The sequence below is a fragment of the Melanotaenia boesemani genome, chromosome 3, assembly GCF_017639745.1.
Source record: "Melanotaenia boesemani isolate fMelBoe1 chromosome 3, fMelBoe1.pri, whole genome shotgun sequence".
Lineage (NCBI taxonomy): Eukaryota > Metazoa > Chordata > Actinopteri > Atheriniformes > Melanotaeniidae > Melanotaenia > Melanotaenia boesemani.
Window position 1 is genome coordinate 29,729,165 of NC_055684.1, and position 19,661 is coordinate 29,748,825.

The 19,661-nt window shown below is 38.0% G+C and overlaps 1 protein-coding gene across 1 annotated transcript in view; it reads right to left on the reverse strand.

Annotated features, from left to right (window-relative positions):
- tex264a (testis expressed 264, ER-phagy receptor a) overlaps positions 1 to 19,078 on the reverse strand; it is a 92,997-nt gene extending 73,919 nt beyond the window's left edge. The window contains exons 1-2 of the mRNA XM_041980119.1: positions 18,550 to 19,078; positions 1,499 to 1,720 (exon numbers count right to left, since the gene is read on the reverse strand). Coding sequence (XP_041836053.1) covers positions 1,499 to 1,720; positions 18,550 to 18,807 — 480 coding nt within the window. The 5' untranslated portion in view covers positions 18,808 to 19,078. The remainder of the gene's footprint in view (positions 1 to 1,498; positions 1,721 to 18,549) is intronic.
- Positions 19,079 to 19,661: the final 583 nt, after the last annotated feature.

Here is a 19,661-nt window from a genome sequence, read left to right on the forward strand (position 1 = left end):
GGAATCAATAAACAAAAGATTTAAAATCAGCACTCTGCTTCAAACAGTAAGGTTAAAAACCAAAAACAAAGCCGGAAATCTCTGAGTAGTCATGGACTGAACTTCAGCAGTCACACTAAGACAGTTGTGAAGTCGGCCTTTTATCACTTAAAGAACATATCGAGGATTAAAGGACTGATGTCTCACCAGGATTTAGAAAAACTTGTCCATGCATTTATCTTCAGTAGACTAGACTACTGTAACTCTGTCCTTACAGGTCTCCCTAAAAAGTCCATCAGACAGCTGCAGTTAGCTCAGAACGCTTCTGCGCGAGTCCTCACTAAGACCAAGAAAATGGATCATATAACTCCAGTCCTCAAATCCTTACACTGGCTTCCTGTCTGTCAAAGTATTGACTTAAAATCCTGCTGTTACTTTACAAATCACTGAATGGTTTAGGACAAAAATACATTGAGGATCTTCTGGTTTGTTATGAACATCCCTCAGGTCATCAGTGTCAATTTTACTTTCGACTTTATTTAATTTCTTTTATTTCTTATTGAAGTCTGTTATTAACTAACTTTAATCATCTCTCTGTGCCCTGCTGCAATGCTCTTAATGTTTCATGTAAAGCCCTTTAAACTGTCTTGTACATTAAAGGTGCTAGTCAGGATGAAAATCAGAGTCTGAGACCATTGTTTTCAACTGTATGAGGGTGGAGGGCTCACTCTGGATTGGGTTATTCCATCAAGTGGAAAAGTTTAAGTATCTTAGGATCTTGTTAAAAAATAATGGTAGGATGGAGTGATACATTGACCAATGGAAGGTGGCTTTGTCAGCAATGACAGCGCTGCACCACTGTGTTGTGGTGAAGAGAGAGCTAAGCCCAAAGGCAAAGCTTTATCACTTTATCTATGTTCCTTTTCTCACCTACAGTCACAAGATTTGGGGAGTGACAAAAGGATTACATTGTGAATACAAGCAGGTGAAATGAGTGGAAGATGGATGGGCTCAGCCTGAGAGATCAAAGCTTGGTGTGAAGCCACTGCTCCTTCATATTGGGAGTCAGCTGAAGAAACACTCCGATTAGGATTATTACACTTGCATAAGGATGCTTCTGGTTGCCTCCCCTTGGAAGTTCTCTGTACAGATCCTACTGGGAGGAGGCCCTATGGTAGACCTAGTACTCACTAGAAAGATTATATACAGTATATCCCCTCTGGGCTGTGAACACCTCCATTTCCCCCAGGATAAGCTGAATGAATAGATAATTACAAGATCATTTGCATCCACTCCAATAAAGGACATTGAAAAGGAAACTGCAATCCCCCTTTTTCATGGCATTCAAAAAACAGGTAATTAACACAGAAACTTTGAACCTGCCTGTAAACATTACTAGCACACTGTTAAAATCATTACAGCTGTATCCCTCGCTGATAAAGCAAACCCACTAATTTAAGGTGTCACATGGATTAATAGAACAACACATACTGCTTTCACATTGTTATTGTGTCCATACCTCAATATAGGAAGACAGTCTGGGGTAGACCCTGTAAGGACCCAACACATGGGACAGATGGGTTGTGCATGGAAAGCTTGTGGTCACAGCATGGCTCACTTCAGGTAGAGAAAACACCTTGAAGCCAAACTTCTCATAGAGCTTCAGCAGTTCTTCATCTGGCTTCTCGTCACCCTCACACAGGACACTGCCCACCATGTAGCGGCATTTCTCTGGTGGCCTCTGAGTGGTCAGAGAGAGAATGAATAAACATAAATAAAATATCTACAAAGCCTTTAAGCACATTTTGACATTTTTTATTTAGTTGCACTGAATTAAACGTCAGCACATTTCTGTTGAGACAGAACTTTATCTGTAACAAATGTATTTAAGTTTTCATGCAAGACATTTTTTTTATCTAAATGGAACTATACAACATTTACTGTTATACATATTAAAATCCATAGCAAATTATGTTTTTACTTATTCATGGGGAAAAAAGTCTGATTTGTCCTGTTCAAACCTCACTGACTTGCAACAATCATAATATTGTACCAAAGTGAGCTGCAGTATGCTGAACTTTAGGGAGTTCACAAAGCCTTAGACCTCTCCTGAAAAAAAACGTGTTGTCCAGTCTTTAAAAGGATCACAAAATGGAATCTTTTGCACGCCTGCACAGAGGAACAGAGATGCTGGTGTGCTTTAGGCAAGCCTGGGCAGACAAAACATAGCAAGGATAGTAAATATCAATCATTCCACAACTGTGCATCTGCAGTAGTCTAAAAACATTACTGGGCCCATTGCCGATAGGCCCAGTGTAAGTGACGTCCCCTTATCAGGATCTAGACATTCAGCTTGTCTGCCTGTTAAACAGATTTCAGTCAGCATCACAAACTGTTGGTACAGTCATGGGAAGGGACATTCAGGTGTAACTGAATGAACAATGATGAACAGGGCTGGCCTGAGCCTTCATGGGCCCTAAGCAGAATTTTATTTGAGGGAGCCCCGACCACCACAGCCCCACTGGTACTCAACTATTACTGTCATGTGATGATTTCATACACTATCAATATAACACACCCATTCATTTGCATTATATTTAGTTGGCTAACATCATACCAGAATGTTTTGTTAACCTTACTGGGGTCGAAAATTCAGAAAAATAGTCTGGTATTAATTTGAACTTATTAATATTTAGTGATAACAGAGAAGATCAGCAGACATTTTAAGTAAACAAGTTAACCAGCTTAATTAGTGCAAAACTTGCAATCTTCTACTACAAAATAGCTTAAAACCAAAGCTGATTTGTCCTTGATTTATTTTTTTTAGAGATTCTGTGCAAAAACCTGAGCACATGCAAGTAAGGACAGAGGTAGTCAGCTGCAACAGGAATTGATTAAAGCAGTATTGGCATGCAGCTATGAAAAAGAATTCTAAAATTGAGATTTTGTTAATGATACATTTCTTCTATATTTCCCCACTAAGTGCACTTGAGGCCCCTGGTGGCGTGGGGGGAGGTGCTTATTGGCTTATGCCTTGGGTGATGATGAGGAACATTTGGGATGGCTGCCCAGTTCAACCCTCAGTTGGTTGGAACTGTGCAGAGAACATACAAACTCCGTTCTGTGTAGAGTTTGCACATATATGCGCTGAGCATATATGGGTTCCCTCCAGACACACAAGACTCCCCAAATCTAAAAACATGACTGTTAGGTTAATTGGTCATTCTAAATCGACCCTAGGAAGGAGTGTGAGCGTGCATGGTTGGTTGTCTGTGTATTGACCCAGTGACTGACTGGTCACCTCTTAATGCCACCAGGGGTAGGCTCCAGGCATCTTTGATGCTAAGATTTTCACAGCTGTCATTTGCTTTGACTCTACAACTTGTGAAACAGCACAAATCATTAATTCTGTTCCCTTTTGTTAATGTTAAACATCAATAAAGTCCAAACAATTTAGAGTATGGATCATGTTTTTATATTTTGGATTTTATTTTTGTTTCATGATTACAAATAACAGCTTTTGGTTAACAAAAACAAAAACAATAAAACCAAGAGGAAAGTTGATTGACACAATATTTATAATATTAATACAATACTATCATTATGACACTGGCTCAGTATTTTATGATATATGACCTATTATGGCACCATGGCATATCTTAATCTTGTCTTCTCTTGGCAGCAAAACACGTCTCACTGATTAATACTCTGTCCAAAACCTTGGAAAAAAAATTTAAATACAGGCTTTTATCCATCTATCCTTGTTCATCCAATATTCAAGATCTGTAAAGACCTGTTATTATACTGATTAACAAAAGGTCTTCACAGAGAATAAAGAAGTCAACAGAAAGTGAGACTAAGACAGTGTAATCTGTATGTTACTTGAATGGTTGATGCTGCACCAGCAGAAAACTACACATGTGTAGGAGTAAAAATAGAAGCCATTTGATTTAAACATGTGAAGACGTTCCACCTTCACATAGTCTCTAGTGTCACTGGGTAGAAGGCTGCCAGCTGTGGTGAACATCTTACTCCAGATGTCCAACAGCCAGGGCTCATACTGTATGTGGCAGTTTAAATTGTGCCTGTGCTAAGCACCAAGGTTGATAAATGTACCAGAAATGATTTCTTATTCTTAACACTAACACGGAAACATTATCTTAAATATTAAAAACTGATTTATACTTCAGAACTCAGATTTTTTTTTTTTTTTAACTGCCAGAGGAGATTAAACGTTCACCAAACGTAGGACACTTGTAAATCCAGGTTAAAAACATTTCTTTGCTCATGCACCTGTGAACAAAAGCTGCATTGTGATTTTTATCTTGCTTTAATCATTTTCATTTATGATTTTTTTTTTTTTTTACAATTTACTGTGATTTTTGCTTTTTGTTGCTGCCTTTAACTACTCTTTAATGCTTTCTCTGTATCATCTGTAATGCTTTTCATATTTTATGTAAAGCATTGTGAAATGTGCTATACAAATAAACTTGTTTGCCTTTTACATTTAAAAAGTGGGACTTGGTCTACTCCACTAAAATTAGGGAAATGAGAAAAGTGTTAAGTTCAGCTACTTCAATAAAATTAATCTTTTATTTAAACAACAATATTGTAATATTATAGGTTAAGCTACCAGACAGCACCCCTGGGACTGGGAAGCCTTGTTAGTGTTGCTTAATGACTTTTAAAGAGCACAGACATGAGCTGACATGGAAAACTGATGTCATTCACTTAAAGGCCATGCTGCCACCTTTATGTCTTATAATGTTCCCACATCTGCATACAGATGTGGAGGCGGAATTGCTAAGGTAGCTGTCAGTCAGAAAAAAGGATCTGACAGAGATTCTCCAGCCGGCGTCTGTTCGAGGACAGTTTCTGTCTGACAGCCACAGATGGAGAGTGGGAGCTGTTGTTAAGGAGTCACTTTTGTCAGTACACTTTGTATTACTGCCCACCACTTTCTAGATCTTGCCATATAATTTTAGATGTCTGAGTGTATGTTTCTGAGCTTTCAGAAAGCCAAAAGTGCAAAATCAATTAGGACTTAGATTACATTAATTTAGATATGTCTTGCTGGGAGACCTAAAGTGCAGTTGTCATGCAGAAGAATGATACAAAAGACTTCAGAACCAGTGAAATCACACCTAATCACGTACATTAATTTTTGTTAAACATTTAATTTCAACAGAAACTGTTGAAAAACAGTGAAGCAGTTTCTATGAATGATCTGTAAGATCAGTTTGAATGTAAAATTTCCTGCACTTGGAGCTCAAATTCAATATACTACGGTTAACTGATTACATTTTGGTAAACCACTAAAAACTGATTAAATTGTAAGAAACACCTTACTGTTTAAGTCACAATGGTTCAAGCAGAAGTGATTTGTAGTAAATCTAAATCCATTAAGACCAGATGCAACAAGCATTTCGTTTTCAGATCTTCAGTTCTCGAGCAATACTTGTTTGATTGGTACATTTCAAGCCTGATATGACGCTCACCTTATGTCAAGATGCCCAACTAACAATTCCTTACCTTTTGGCTTTGATATAGATAAGTGCTAAATCAGTAGTCAAATCTAAAAGTCTAACCACCTAATCCCATATCTATATCCAACATTAGGTTGAAATCTAACTTTTTCTAAATTGAAGATTTAGTGAACAGTAAAATATTTTTTTAGAAATTCTTCAGGTTTTTAGAAGACTATTTTCAAGCAGGTTTTTAAAACGCCCCTTACATCTGAATGGTTTAAAGACCTGCTGCTGGTTTCTGCTCTGTGACAGTGGTTGCCTGTGAAAGGCTGGCACTAAGGGGGCACAGATGGGATCCAGCCACACTCATCTTCATGTCCCTTTCACATCCTGCATAATTATCACATCCAACGCCACATCGTCCTCTTCTTTTCCATCTCATTTCTCACATTTAGGGCTATTTTTTGACTGCACTGTCTTGCTACTACAATACACTGTTCCTTCTGTCCTACTTTCCTCATACAGCAGCTCTTGAGCCATTATTTAGCATTGTGGGCCATGAAAAATCTGTTTGCCCCAAGACCCCAACCCTCTGTGCCTCTTAATGTCTGCGTTATGTGGGTAATGATAATGACTGACAGGGCCTTTTCAGCATGAGCAGATAATCTTTACTGTCACCTGACGCCGTGTTTTACAGTGAGTCGGAGAGCAAAGATTACGTGCATTTGACAGAGAATTACTCATTCCAGACAGCTTGAGATATACTACATCTATTTGGAATGAAGCAATGAGTCACTGCAAACAAAGACATTTGCAACAGCTGTGCTAGCAATGTCAGAGTAAATTATTGGCACAATGAGACAACGAACAAATCTATTCTGCAGCTTAGTAAAGCATGCCATGTGTAATTGTTTCCTCTTTGTTTTCTTTTTTAATGCCATTTAAAAACATTGTACATGATTCAAAATTGTAAACAGGGTGTCACGAAACATTCTTTTGGAATCAATATGAATATGAAAGCAAATACAAAGCCATCGTTAGGGCCAGCTTGTATGGATGAAACTGATATTTAAAACAGAAGTTATGACCTTTTATAAGTGGTGTTTTGTAAATTCTTATCCTTCAGTGCAAGAATGGTATGCTGCCTTTTAACCAATTATCACGTTTCTGGGTTTGTTAGAGCGTAGTTCTGGTGACTGTTTAGTTTTGGGAAATATTTGGTCAAAAATGAGCTGCCTCACATCTCTAGAGTGATAAAATATCTCCTTAGTTGACCATATTTATCAATACTGAACTTCATTGACTTCATTAATAATTTATGATTTTTTTTTTTATCTTTTTTGTTTGCTGTCATTCACAAAGATTTAGTTTGCATGGATTGTTCTGCATCTTTCTTTCTCCTGTATGGATGCATGAAATGTACGGTCTGTCAGCAACACTTCTGCACATAGCTACTCCCTGTCAACACTGGTGGTCTATGATAAGACACAACAATAAGCATTCAAACGCAGAGGCCATAACTGTCCACCCACAGCTTGCTTCACTATCTTATCTCTCACTGTATCTCATGCTCTCCACTCTGATAGAGTGTGTTAGCCAAACCAGTAGTCCACTAATGATATCATTCAGGCCTCTAGCCATCATTCACATCCCACACAGTGGCAAGTACAAACAGCCGCCCTGACTGCATCTCATCACTGTTTCCCTCCAGATAACACACCCCAGAGACTACAGGCAATTAGGAAAGGGAGGAACACCACTCTGTGTACTTGACTTGTCTGGTCTTTTCCACCACAGTTGTTTTGTTCGTGTCTGAAATTCTAACACCACAAAAAGGCAGAAATTCTTAGATGCTGTCAACACTGTTTCAAAAGCCAGCATGATTCCATTTTTCACAGGTAGCTGAGGAAAGTCGACTATGGCTTTGATTGGCCCAGGTGAAAAGCGAGGTGCTTAACATAAGGGGAATGAGGAATGAAAAGAAAAAAGGTCATGTGGTCTGATGAGTCCAGATTTATCCTTTTCCATAGCAACAAGTTTACCCTGTTCCATAGAAAAATGACTTCCAACTGAAACAACTATGTCATTTGCTCATACTGACATTACTCATAATGGCATTCAGTAAAGAAGTGCTCCAACAACCAGTATGAGGGAAATTTGACTCAAAAGCATTTCCACATTGTAGACATCATTGTTAAGTCTATTATTTACCAAGCCACAAAGTATGTATAAAAAGGAAGGAAGAATGATGGATGACACAGTAAAGCACAGTACTTTTAACAATGGGCCTTTGAGTGGATAAAATTCAGACCGACATGCGTTCCTGTCATTAACACAACAACATTTTACCAAAACCCTTTTATTACTTACTAGTTGCACAAAAACATTAATTTGGTGAAGTTTGAAAACAATTATAGTTTTGGTAAAAATAGATTCTTGCAATACAACCATCACCTTTATGGGCACTGATTTTCCAGTTGCTATGGTTCCAAGGAAACACAACACATTATGACAACATTTAGTCATTTCCTGGTTAACTTAAGGCAGTAATGTCGCTTGGTTAAGATTATACATCAAAACTTCTTGGTTAGGGTTAGAAAATAATCATGTTAGGGCTAAAACACATTCTTTTAACAATGTGACCATCAAAGTAAAGGATGGCATTTTAAGCCTTGACATGTATGTCGACACAGTTATAAGCCCATTTCTGCTTCCATGCAAATATGTCTCAGGTACATTTTGGTAAGAAAGATGACATTGCCAGAATAATGAGTGCATAAAGGTAAGGAGGGCAGAAGATGAATTGTTCCACTCTTCATGAGGTTAATTAAGTTGGTTAGATCTAGGTTACAATGTACGACCAGTGTCAGAGATTGGTGCGCATTGCTGGCAGTAAATAGAATTTGTTTTCATTGAGGGTTGGACTCCACCAAGGCTGCCCTTTGTCACAAATTCTGTTTATAACTTTTACGGGCAGAATTTCTAGGCACAGCCGAGGTGTTGATGGGCTCGGTTTGGTGGCCTTAGGATTGGGTCTCTGCTTTTTGCAGATGATGTAGTTCTCTTGACTTCAATTTTCCATTTGCAGTCGAGTGAGAAGTGGCTGGGATGAGAATCAGCACCTCTGAGACCAAGGCCAGAATAGAGTAAGAGACAATCCTACTGAGAATCTTTGGGATGTTTTGGGGAAGACTTCACACAGCAGTCCAACTCTCCTCACATCAGTAAAAGATCTTGGAGGAGGGGAAAAAAAAAAAAAAAAAAAAAAAAAAAACACAACTCTAGACTGACATGAATATTGAGACATTGTATGAGCTTAAGAGAATGATGCCACAGTGAATGTGGGCTACAGTCCAATAAAAAGGTGATCAGACAAAATGCTGCACAGGTAAGTTTTTCCACCCAGACTGTGAACATAAATTAACAAACTTTAGGAGAGTCTGTGGCTCAGGGATTTTAAGTTTAACAATTCCTGAACAAATGGTACCATTTCCAACTCTTTCTGATTCCCTTAAGCCAAGTCTCCAAGAATCTGTAGGGAGAAAAACTCATTTCAAAAAGAAATTCTTTCCTTCAGGTAGCAAGTTTCTGTTGGATGGGGACTCAACAGCAATAAAACAGTACAACTAATAGAAGTATTTTTTATTAGCAGACATATAATGAGGATTTATTCTCTTCATCTTTTTCTGCTCTTGGCCCAGCATGTCTTTCTTCCTGACCATTAACACTTGGGACTCATTTTTCAGGAGAGCAAAGCCATTTACCAATGGTCATTGTCACTATGCTGCTAGGTTAGAGAGGACAAGGGCAATCAAGCCAGTGGGGGCATACTGCGCCCCACTGCAGGATAAAGGAAGAATCTTAATAAGCCTACCTTGTCTAACCATAGACCATCACCACACTCATTAAAACAAAACTGGCCAGAAACCTGTGAACAAATTGTGGGGCTACACTGACAGAGCAGAAGTCATTAACTCTCCTCAAATGAACCATATAAACAGTATAAAAGGCAGCACAGCCATGAGGCTATAAGGCTTCAATTATTTTTTACTCAAATCTAGACAATACTTACATAAAACATCCCATTTATACATGCATCCACACCCTTCATTTAGTACTTAAGTGAAGCACCTTTGGCAGCAATTACAGCCTCAAGTCTTCTTGGAAATGATTCACAAGCTTGACACATATTTTCACTCATTATTCTTGGCAGAAATGTTTGAACTAAAGCTGGTTGGATGGGAAGCATCAGAGCACAGCCATTTTCAGGTCTCTCGAGAGACGATATGCTGAGTTCAGATCCAGGCAGCCACTGGGGCACTCCAGGACTTTCACAGACTTTTCCAAAACCTACCCCTGTGTCTTCATGGCTGAAAGTTTCAGGCTGGTCTGAACAACAGAGCGACCAAGAAGAGGTTTTCAATAAGTATTCACTTCAATTTTCTGCTTTTATACTCTCTCTAGATTCATTTGTCAGTCATTATAGAATGAACCATCAACTATTCAAAACAACTTCAACCACATTGATAAGGATGCCCAACAGCAAATGTGACTACATAAAGCAGCAACCTCAAAAGGTAAACATTAAGCCAACCTGAAGCCAACAAAAGCTGAAGCTGCAACACCCACTTAAGACTGGCTCCAAAGCAGTGGAAATTGCTGCAAACACTTGTGTTAAAATGGTCAACTTTACAGCAGAAATACATACTTTCTGCCTTACATGAGGCATAATAAGGAAAACTGACATCAGAAGGATGTACGAGAGATAAATGTAAACATCTTATTTATAAAGAGTCTGATAACATTAAAAAAGTTGAAAACTTAATAGTATCCAAGAGGTTTATGATGCAAATACATTTCTCTTATTTGTCATTCATCCTACAAGTGTAATTCAAAAACTACATAGTGTTATTGATTTTCAACATTGTTATAAAAACTGTTAGGAGTTTGTTTTATTTTTATTTGGATTTCCATTAGCTGTTGCATATATGCATACATTCATACATACATACATACAGACACACCCATATCACCACAATGTATACAAACGCCATGATATATATTGATGTCTACTGTATGTACACATATACATACATATATGTAAGTCCATGTCTAAACTCATGCAGACAGATATAAGTGATGTTGGATATGTGTATGGATACACACATCCATATACATATCCTCATACTCTTACATGTATTTACACATTTAATAATTCGATTTTATGCTTTAATAGATGCGGTTGTAATGTTATTTTAAACTTAATTATGTTGTTTTTTATTATTTTTTATATTTATTTGGTAAGTGATTCCACTCATACATGCCTCAATTAGAAACTGCCCTTTTGATACAATTTGTCATGGCTTTTCATAAAGTTATTTTCAGTTGCATGTCTAGTGGCGTATCCATGCATATTTATACTGAAATGTAGGTTTTTGTGAAGTAGTAGAGGTGTCTTTGTTACAGAGATATTGTTGAGTAGCTAGTATAGCATTTTTATCTAATAATGAATTTAGATTTTTGTGTATTAACATTGGTCCTGTTATTACATCTGAGTAGTACATGTGCTGCTCATTTTTGTTGCATTTGAAGTTTCTTAAGTACTCGGGTTGATGTGTTAGACCAGATTACTAAGCAGTAATCCAGGTTTGACAATATTAGTGATTTGATTATTTCTTTCATTGCTTTTGTTGGTAGAAATGTTGTTCTTCTAATTGTTGTGATCACTCCTCTTATTTTTGCTTTGTCAATATGTTTGTTTCAAGTTAATCTGTTATCCATAATAATGCTAAGAAGTTATGTTCCATGTACTTTTTGACAGGAGTAAGAACTAGACATGACAAGTTACAGCCATCATGCTCTGGTTGGCAAAGTGTCTATGACAGAACTGAGTTTAAGAGGCAGTGATTGCACTGCAGGAGAGGAAAAAAGCAAATCTGAAGCCTTTCTAAACATATTTGCTGTCTTCACATCAGCATCTGTAGTGAAGCATGACAAGCAACAAATGCAGTATTTATAAAGAATAGACCAAATTTGGGAAGATAACAGTCAAATATCATCTTTCATCGGTAGACAAATGGAAACTATAAATGTGCTGCTTAAATAATACACACAACTTCTGTTGCTGCGGAGCTCTCTCACTTCAACAAGTGCTTAGTTGTTGTAGTGAGGCAGAAGGTGTTTAGTGCACTTCTCCAACAAGCAAAGGACCAGACACATGAGGAGCAATAAGAACAGCAGATTACAGGATAAGCAGAACAGGAGCTGCCTTTTGCTTCAATGTTTCAGAGAGATAACTGGTTGATGGGAGGCTCCCTCCTCTGCATCCGTTCATCCATCTGTCCATTCATCCATGGCAAGTGGAACTGCAATGAGACAAAGCACTGGGACTACAATTTACGTTGAACTGGCTGTTTGCAGCTAAACTGTCTCATTGCAGGGGTTACACTGAGACAAGTAAGCTATACAAATGCAATTTGCAAATAATCAAGTTTATCTGAAAAAGTTTAGGGACAAAAGCAAAATCAAATATCATGCTGACTCACTTAGTATTAGGCCAATGAAAACATAACTGCCTCTAATGACTGTGAAAATCCAATTAACAGTTATTCTAACTAAACATCAATGGCCCCTAATCAGATTACATCCCCAGTCATGTGATGACATGCAGACCATAAAAGGCCCCTGAAGTCAGGAGCCAGTGGAAGTGTATTTTTCAGTCTCGTTTACACCGACTGCAGCTCTGTCCCTTTAGGCTGTGCTAAGACTTCGCTGGTAATTACACGTGGCATCCAGGGAGTTCTGGCATGTATAATTACTAGTGAGGATAAGCAGTCTGCTGGAGGCAGGACACAGTTTTTCTTTGCCATGCTTGTAGTGCTGGTTTACCACTTCTTAGCCAACTGGACATTGTGCAACACTCCTCCAGCCAGATGTCAGAGGACAGGGAGTTAATCTTCTCCAACAGGAAGAATGAATGAATTCCTCCTTGCTTTCTACAGGCTATTCTTCTTGTCTACAACTCACCTCTTTTGTCATTTTCAACCTGTTTGCTCTTGCGATAAATATTCTACTGTGAAATTCATTGAGCTGTGCATCACAGGCTTACAAGCCAGTACATGACAAAAGATTGATGGTACACAAGACTTAAAGACTTTCTTCACCGCCTTGTTTCCCTGAGTCATGGTAACACATAGCTTTAAAATGTCTTTGTTTTTCTCCCAACTCGTTTAAGAGAAAACGGCATCTGTGCTGTATTCCAGTGTGAGGAAATGATTCCTCCATTTAACAGGCTCTGTCTGGACTGCTGCCTTCTCATTTTGCAACTTGTCACTCAAAGTATGTATGACTATAAACATTAATAGGGTGCTTTACTACAGGGAGAGCTGGCATGTCCACAATCTTGCATAATATTGACTTGGAGACCAGTGGGACCAGACTTCAGAGTATCAGTGTATTTATTTCTCATTTTAAATCCACTTTTAAAAGCAGCAACCTCTTACCAGAAGCCTCCCTTTCATGTTGCTGCTGTCAACAGACAGACAAGCGGCAGTAAAATGCTAATAAATTTTACTGGGAGTGTAGCGATGTGCAGTGCTCTGATCTGAAATTCCGATTGATGAACTGGAGCAATGCGAGGCTCTCAAGGTGAGTCAGACTCCTACCAATTTATACCCCTCTTCCAAGGCAGCTCGACACCTTGCCTCATCTCTCACTGCCACTCCCTTATATGTCTGCATATGACATTTCATTTTCTACTTCTTTCCACTGGGGAGATGCAAGTGGGTTTGCTTCAAAAGCTGAAACAAAGTGGGAATTCAGTAGATCTGAGGATGAACCAAGTAGCCTCTCTTATTTAGCCGCGATATAAACACAACGTTATGAATGTTAGAAGCATCTGCATCTGCTCTGTAGATCCAGATTTGATCATCAAATAGACAGATAGAAAGCATTATAGTTTTGGAAATTGTGTATCTATTCAGTTTTACTATCTACTAATCCCACTGAGATAATTAAATTACATGTAGCTGAGTTTCTTACTCTCAGTTTACTGGCATTTTCCTCATGGCACACAAACTAGCCTCTGAGTGTTCTCTGCTTCCCACTCTTCTTAATAAATTTAGCTCTGGAGGTTCTGTCTGGAGATGCAAGCAGGCAGGCTGCTTGTGGACTTTTCACTCCTTTCCATTCTACAACACAACACAGGGCTACACCAGCATAATCCAGTGATTCTGCTTGTACTTTATCCATTCTGAGAGTTACACAATACTGGAAGCTCCATTAGAGCCCAATTCAAATCAGCCTTGGACGTTTATGTGAGATTAGAGTGTCACAGTCTACGTGACTCACACGTCAGCTAAACTGCCACATCATATAGTTCATTACATCTTTGTGATGAGAACCAGTTCCTAAACCAATTCTGAGCCCTTAAACACTCAAAGCAGACCGTACCTGCCTAAAGAACCACATATACAGTAAAGCAGGTTCCGCTAATGTACTGGTAGAACACTCTTTGATTAGTGAGTGATGTTAGTTTTGAATCTCCATCCTCAGAACAGACTCCTGCTAGCTTTCACCAGTCATTAGACAGATACCATATTACAACCTGAACGCCTGGTGAATGCAAATGAATTGTTGAAAGTAGCTGTATGAAGTAGCAGAAATGAAAGCCCTGAAGAAGGGCCACAGTGACCAGCTACTTATTCAAGTATGAAATTCAATTTTATTTCAGTAAGATAAAACTCACTGTTGACTGAGTCACACTACTTATGCAATTATAATAAATTAAGTATAAAGATATATGATTTGAAGGATGCTCCTGCTTTCCACATAATCTTAAGCGTAATGTCAATAGTGCCATCTAGTGTCCAAAATTGATAACTGCTCAGTGTTCAGGACAAACGGAAAGGACAATACTGATCCCTGAAGTGTAGGATCAGTGCTCAGTGTTGCACAAAAAACATTTATGATTGATTTAACAAAGAAATATGTTTTGATAGTGTCATCCTATCATACTAAAATGTGTAAAAATCATCTCAAGATGGTGATTCCTGCAAAAGGCGTATTGCCAGTACCAGTGGATGACTGCTGTATGTGTTATATGAGCAAATCTAACAGCCAGTTTCCTCATTTTACATTTATATATCTGAGATTCCTTTTTATCCTGTCTTCACAGGCGCTTTTGCTCATTCTCATCCATTATTCAACACTTTTGATGATTTAAGAACATGACAGGAGAATGGAAACCACAGCTGACTGTTTATACGAGATGCAGAGCTTTCCTTAAACCAGATGCAACATCCCATGGAGATTCCCCAAAATAAGTTTAAAAAAAAAGAAAAAAAAAAAGACTTTACTACCAAAACAAAACACAAATCAAACTCCACGCAATTATATGAGAATGTAACAAAACAACTGAGAACGGTACCGTCCACTTTAATGCTTCTGTTATTTTCTCCACTTCCAGCAAACCACACAGTGTCATATGAAAGTAGAGAGACTGCTGATTACAAAGATATCTGTCTCATCACCTCTGCAAGCTGGCAGCCAAAGAGTAGCAAACAAAAAGCACTAAGTCATTAAGCATGTAGGGCTGGGCAATACAAACCAAATTTTATATCTCAATATTTTTTACCTGAATCACGATATACCATATATCTAAATATATATATATATATATATATATATATATATATATATATATTTTTTTTTTTTTTTTTTTTTTTTTTTTTTTTGTCAAGTAACCAATGAGGCAGTTCTAATTTACAGCCTTCAGTGCTAAATACACTTTTATTAAGGATCAGCAGCACATGTGCATTAAAACAGTTGACTGAAATTAAAGTGGCTTTATATTAAATTAAATGCTCCTAAAACAAAATGAAAGAAAAATATTTTCAATGACCATAACAACAATACAACTGTGCAAAATTCAAAAGAAGAGATGCTTTTAATTCAAAACAAGCTATCTCGATATAAACGATATTCCCTCATTCTATATCGCGTCTGATAAAGTCTCGATATATTTGAAAATCTCGATATATTGCCCAGCCCTAAAAGCATGTATTACTTTAGCTAGTTTGTGTTTTATTCCACCTAAAAAAGAAAACTCAGTTATTGTCCTGTGACTGTGCCTTTTGTTTGAAATGAGTCGTGAAGGTCTTGGTACGTTTACATGAAGAAGAATAAGGTTTTACAGCATTGTACTGACTCTTCTTATGATATACCATCTTGTGTTCCACTTCTTTCTGGATCCTAGTGGTGTTTCTAACGTGATTCTCCTGACTCTTCAGGTGTCAACGATCACATCAGCTTATGGTTTCCTGAGATATTTAACATTATAAAACTACTCAGGTTCCTTTTTGAAGCTTTTATTTTTGTACAGCTACTCATCAGACAAGACTGTCCTACTAATTCCTGATGAATTGGGCTATTATCTTAAAGTAATGTGGTTTTCTTATAGGGGATGCCATTAAAATTTTCTACTTTGCTTAGGCTAAAATTAACACAGATCTTGATTCTGACATGTCTATAGTAATCGCACTTGTCTCAGCTTTCTTATTAGACCAAGATTATATACACACCCCTTGCAGTTGTGAAGATATACTTAATTTATTTCAGACAGGAGGCAGAAAAAAAACTGGCCTCGTCAGGAAGAGGTTAAACCTCTCAATGGGAATTAGTGCATTATAGTTGGAGGGTGAATAACAAAAACCAAGAATTATTTTTCAGTAAAAATTCTTTATATATAGCTATTAACACCCCAAGGCTTGTCTGAACCTGTTTTGCTAAAATGCTAATGGGCCCTTCAGCTTCATGTTAGGGAACAAAGGTTTCAGTGCAAAGGTGACTGAGCATTTTCAGTTTGGTTTTCTAAACCTTAACCATTATCAGTTTTATTTTAGCCCTGGGACTGCTTATTTGTCTTTACAGAGACTTTCTCAGATCATGTCAGAGTCCTGATATGCAAACAGCAACTTAGTTCTTTGTAACACCAACTCTCTGGAAACTCCCGCACAAGCAGAAAACTTTTAAAAGCTCCTCAACAAGCTTTTCTTGCCACAATTTTCCACTGGCATGACACACAGACAGAGCTTCTACTAAAAGCCTCGGCTTAAAGACAGGACAGACAATTGGTGGGTGTAAACAGAAATACAAACACAGTCAATGTGTCCTAGTCTTTGAAGATTACAAATAAAATATGGTTTGACTCAGTGGCTGAGAGTGAATAAATGCTGCAAATCGGACACTGAGTGTGTCACTTTTCCACCAAACGGGCTAAGCTTCTGACTGAGGTGCTAAATATCTCCATATTTTGCCATATTGTCTTCAACACGGTGTAGCTCTCAGCTAAAAGAACATTTTGCACTTTAATCTCAGCAGAATTGACATGAAGAGTGAATGAGCTTTGTCCACGTTTTCTCTTTTAATCTTGGAATAAACTGTCCAATGGCTGCAATAATCAGCAACTATGAAGTTTGGCCATACTGCACATTGTTTATGTGGGCACTCTACCTGTATAAGCTTGGGACTCACATTCTCATTAGACAAGCAGCCATTGTGCAGTCATTGCTTGTTTTTCCTAAAACACAACTCGTGACGAACAGTGGTAAATGGAATAAAGATAGCAAACAACCACAGAGCTCAGCTGTTAAATGACCCATTTCTACAACAAATTAATTTGGGATTAAAAAACAAAAAATGTTGTTACTCTTTACAACTAAATTGTAGCTGTAAATCTAAATAATTGAAAGGCAGTACATTTTCAGGCTTCCTGAGACACATGTGGGCAGGGTGTGTTTGCTTCTTTTGTGTGGAGTCTTTTTACAGTCTCTGAGGTAAATGCCGAAGCCGCCTGGAGCCACAGATTGCAGCGGAAAGAATATCAACACTGCAACGTGGCAAATAAGCAGCTGACTGGTTTCATCATTCAGGCTCAGTTCCTTAAAATGACAGCTTACACATTAACCCCTTGAGCTATACATGCTGAATAACACTGAACTACTATACATATACATACATACAAACAGATAGACAGATAGATATTGCAGTTTAGTGTAATTCAGCATGTACACAGATGTTTAGTAGTACAAATCATTATCTGATGGGCATAATTCTGAGAACTGTTTTGTAATTTCTGTTAACTTCAATTTTTTAACACCACAGGCAGAAAAAAAACACTTCCTTCGTGTTTCATGCACTGGTCAGTTTACAGGTTTTCTATCTGGTTAGTTCAAAGAAAATATCCAAATTGCAGCAGGTTATACACAATCTATAAGTAAAACTCCATATTTGCATATTCACAACACATTTCAGAAAGTTGAAAAGTTTCAAGCACCAAAATACATAAAACTTTGTAGTGTCATTTTTAACTGAATTTTATGATTTGAGAAGTGGTAAACAGAAATATCCTCAATTTTCTCTAAAAACCAAAAGCGCTACTATAACAATGGACGTTAGATTTCTATGTTTCAGCTTCTCAAACGTGAAAATATGCTTTACAACATTTATTTATTTATTTATTTAAACACAATATGAGCAAAATGAGTAATTGAGAACATTTCAAACACTAAATTTTAGCAGGGATCTCAAACTCCACTTCTCGAGGGCTACTGTCCTGCAGGTTTTAAATGCTTCCCTGCTTCAACCCACCTGACTCAAATTAAACGGATCCAACAGCTTGTTGTCAAGTTCTGCACAATGGCCATTTAATTTGAGTCAAGTGGGTTGATGCAGGGCAATATGTAAAACCTGTAGGACAATTGCACTCCAGAGCTGGAGTTTAGACCCCTACATGCAAAAGGTAAGTGTATTTGCTCATTTCCAGTTGATAAATCAAAATCAAAATAAATAAACAAATAAATAACCTACTGTCATGCATACGAGGACAGTCACAAGTTGCTGGGTAATTGATATAGAGGTAAAGTTATTTTACACTTAAGGTTTACAAACCTAATGTTTAACTTCAGACTTGTGTCCAGGTCAAACAACCACCAACTGTAACATTTTATCAGGGAACAAAGTGCTTTAGGTTTTGTGGTTATCTCATCAGGTCATGTACAGGTTATACAGGACTGTAGCAGGTGCTCCAATCTGGGCGTCTCACCTGCTTGGGGTCATCGTAGAAAATGCCGATGGAGCTCAGCTTTGGCCCGATGCTGCAGCTTTCTGTGTAGACTGAACCGCAGTCCTTGTATGAGCCCTCCTTGAACTTATATGCAATGGTAACATTTCTGATAGGAGGTGGCCCGGTCTTAATGACCACGTCTGACAGGAGCCCCGAGTACGCCAGCAAGCCCCCCACTGTCACAGCCAGACACACCAGGAGGACAATTATCAGAAGCAGCAGAATGAAATCAGACATGGTCTCTCGTTGCAGCTGCAGTCAGTGCAAAACTGCAGGTTCTGTCAAAGCTAAATGTTCTTCGCCGGACACACACACGCGCACACACACACACTAACTGTGGTCCCTGTGTTCAAACAAAGCAAAAAACGCCGCCGTCGAAAACGACTGTACTAAATTTGTTTTCCACAAACGCAACAAGAGAAAAGAAAAGAAAATGAAACTCAAAATACTCGCTTGAGAGGACTGAAAAGCCAGTTTGTTTATGGTATTTTCCCAAACAGTGGAAGAAGCTTCCTGATTAGACCACTTATCAACAACGAGGGGGGAGGTACTAAAGTACAATTTATTCTGTTAGTTTGAGTTTTGAGTGTATGCTAGTAAAGTACTGATAGTACTTTTAAACACTATCTAAGAAAACGACAAATTTTTATGTTTATTATTATAAAGCTTCGCTACAGATAACAGCGTACGCATTAATGACAAAGTAACCCTTCCTTGTTTTCACATGGTTTAGCCCAGATGCTCAGAAGAAAAAACATGAGGCTCCGTTTGTGTAAAAACTTTTATGGCTTATTACATTTTTTGTTTTTATATTGATTTCCTTGTACTGTATTCTTAACAGCAGGTGAGGTTTAAAAGATAACTGCTTTCAGTGTTGCTTATGGGGACTGTTGACGCATTTGTTCTGACGTAAAATTAACCCAACCATGGGAATGGGCTAAGTATTTATTTACTGTCTTTAGTTTCTTTAAATTGGTGGACTGGCATTTTTTTTTACACATTTCTTCTCCGCGGTTTAAATTAGCATTTAATAGTATTGAACAAAAAGGGGCACAGAAAACAGAACAAGCTTATGAGTACACAAATGCCAC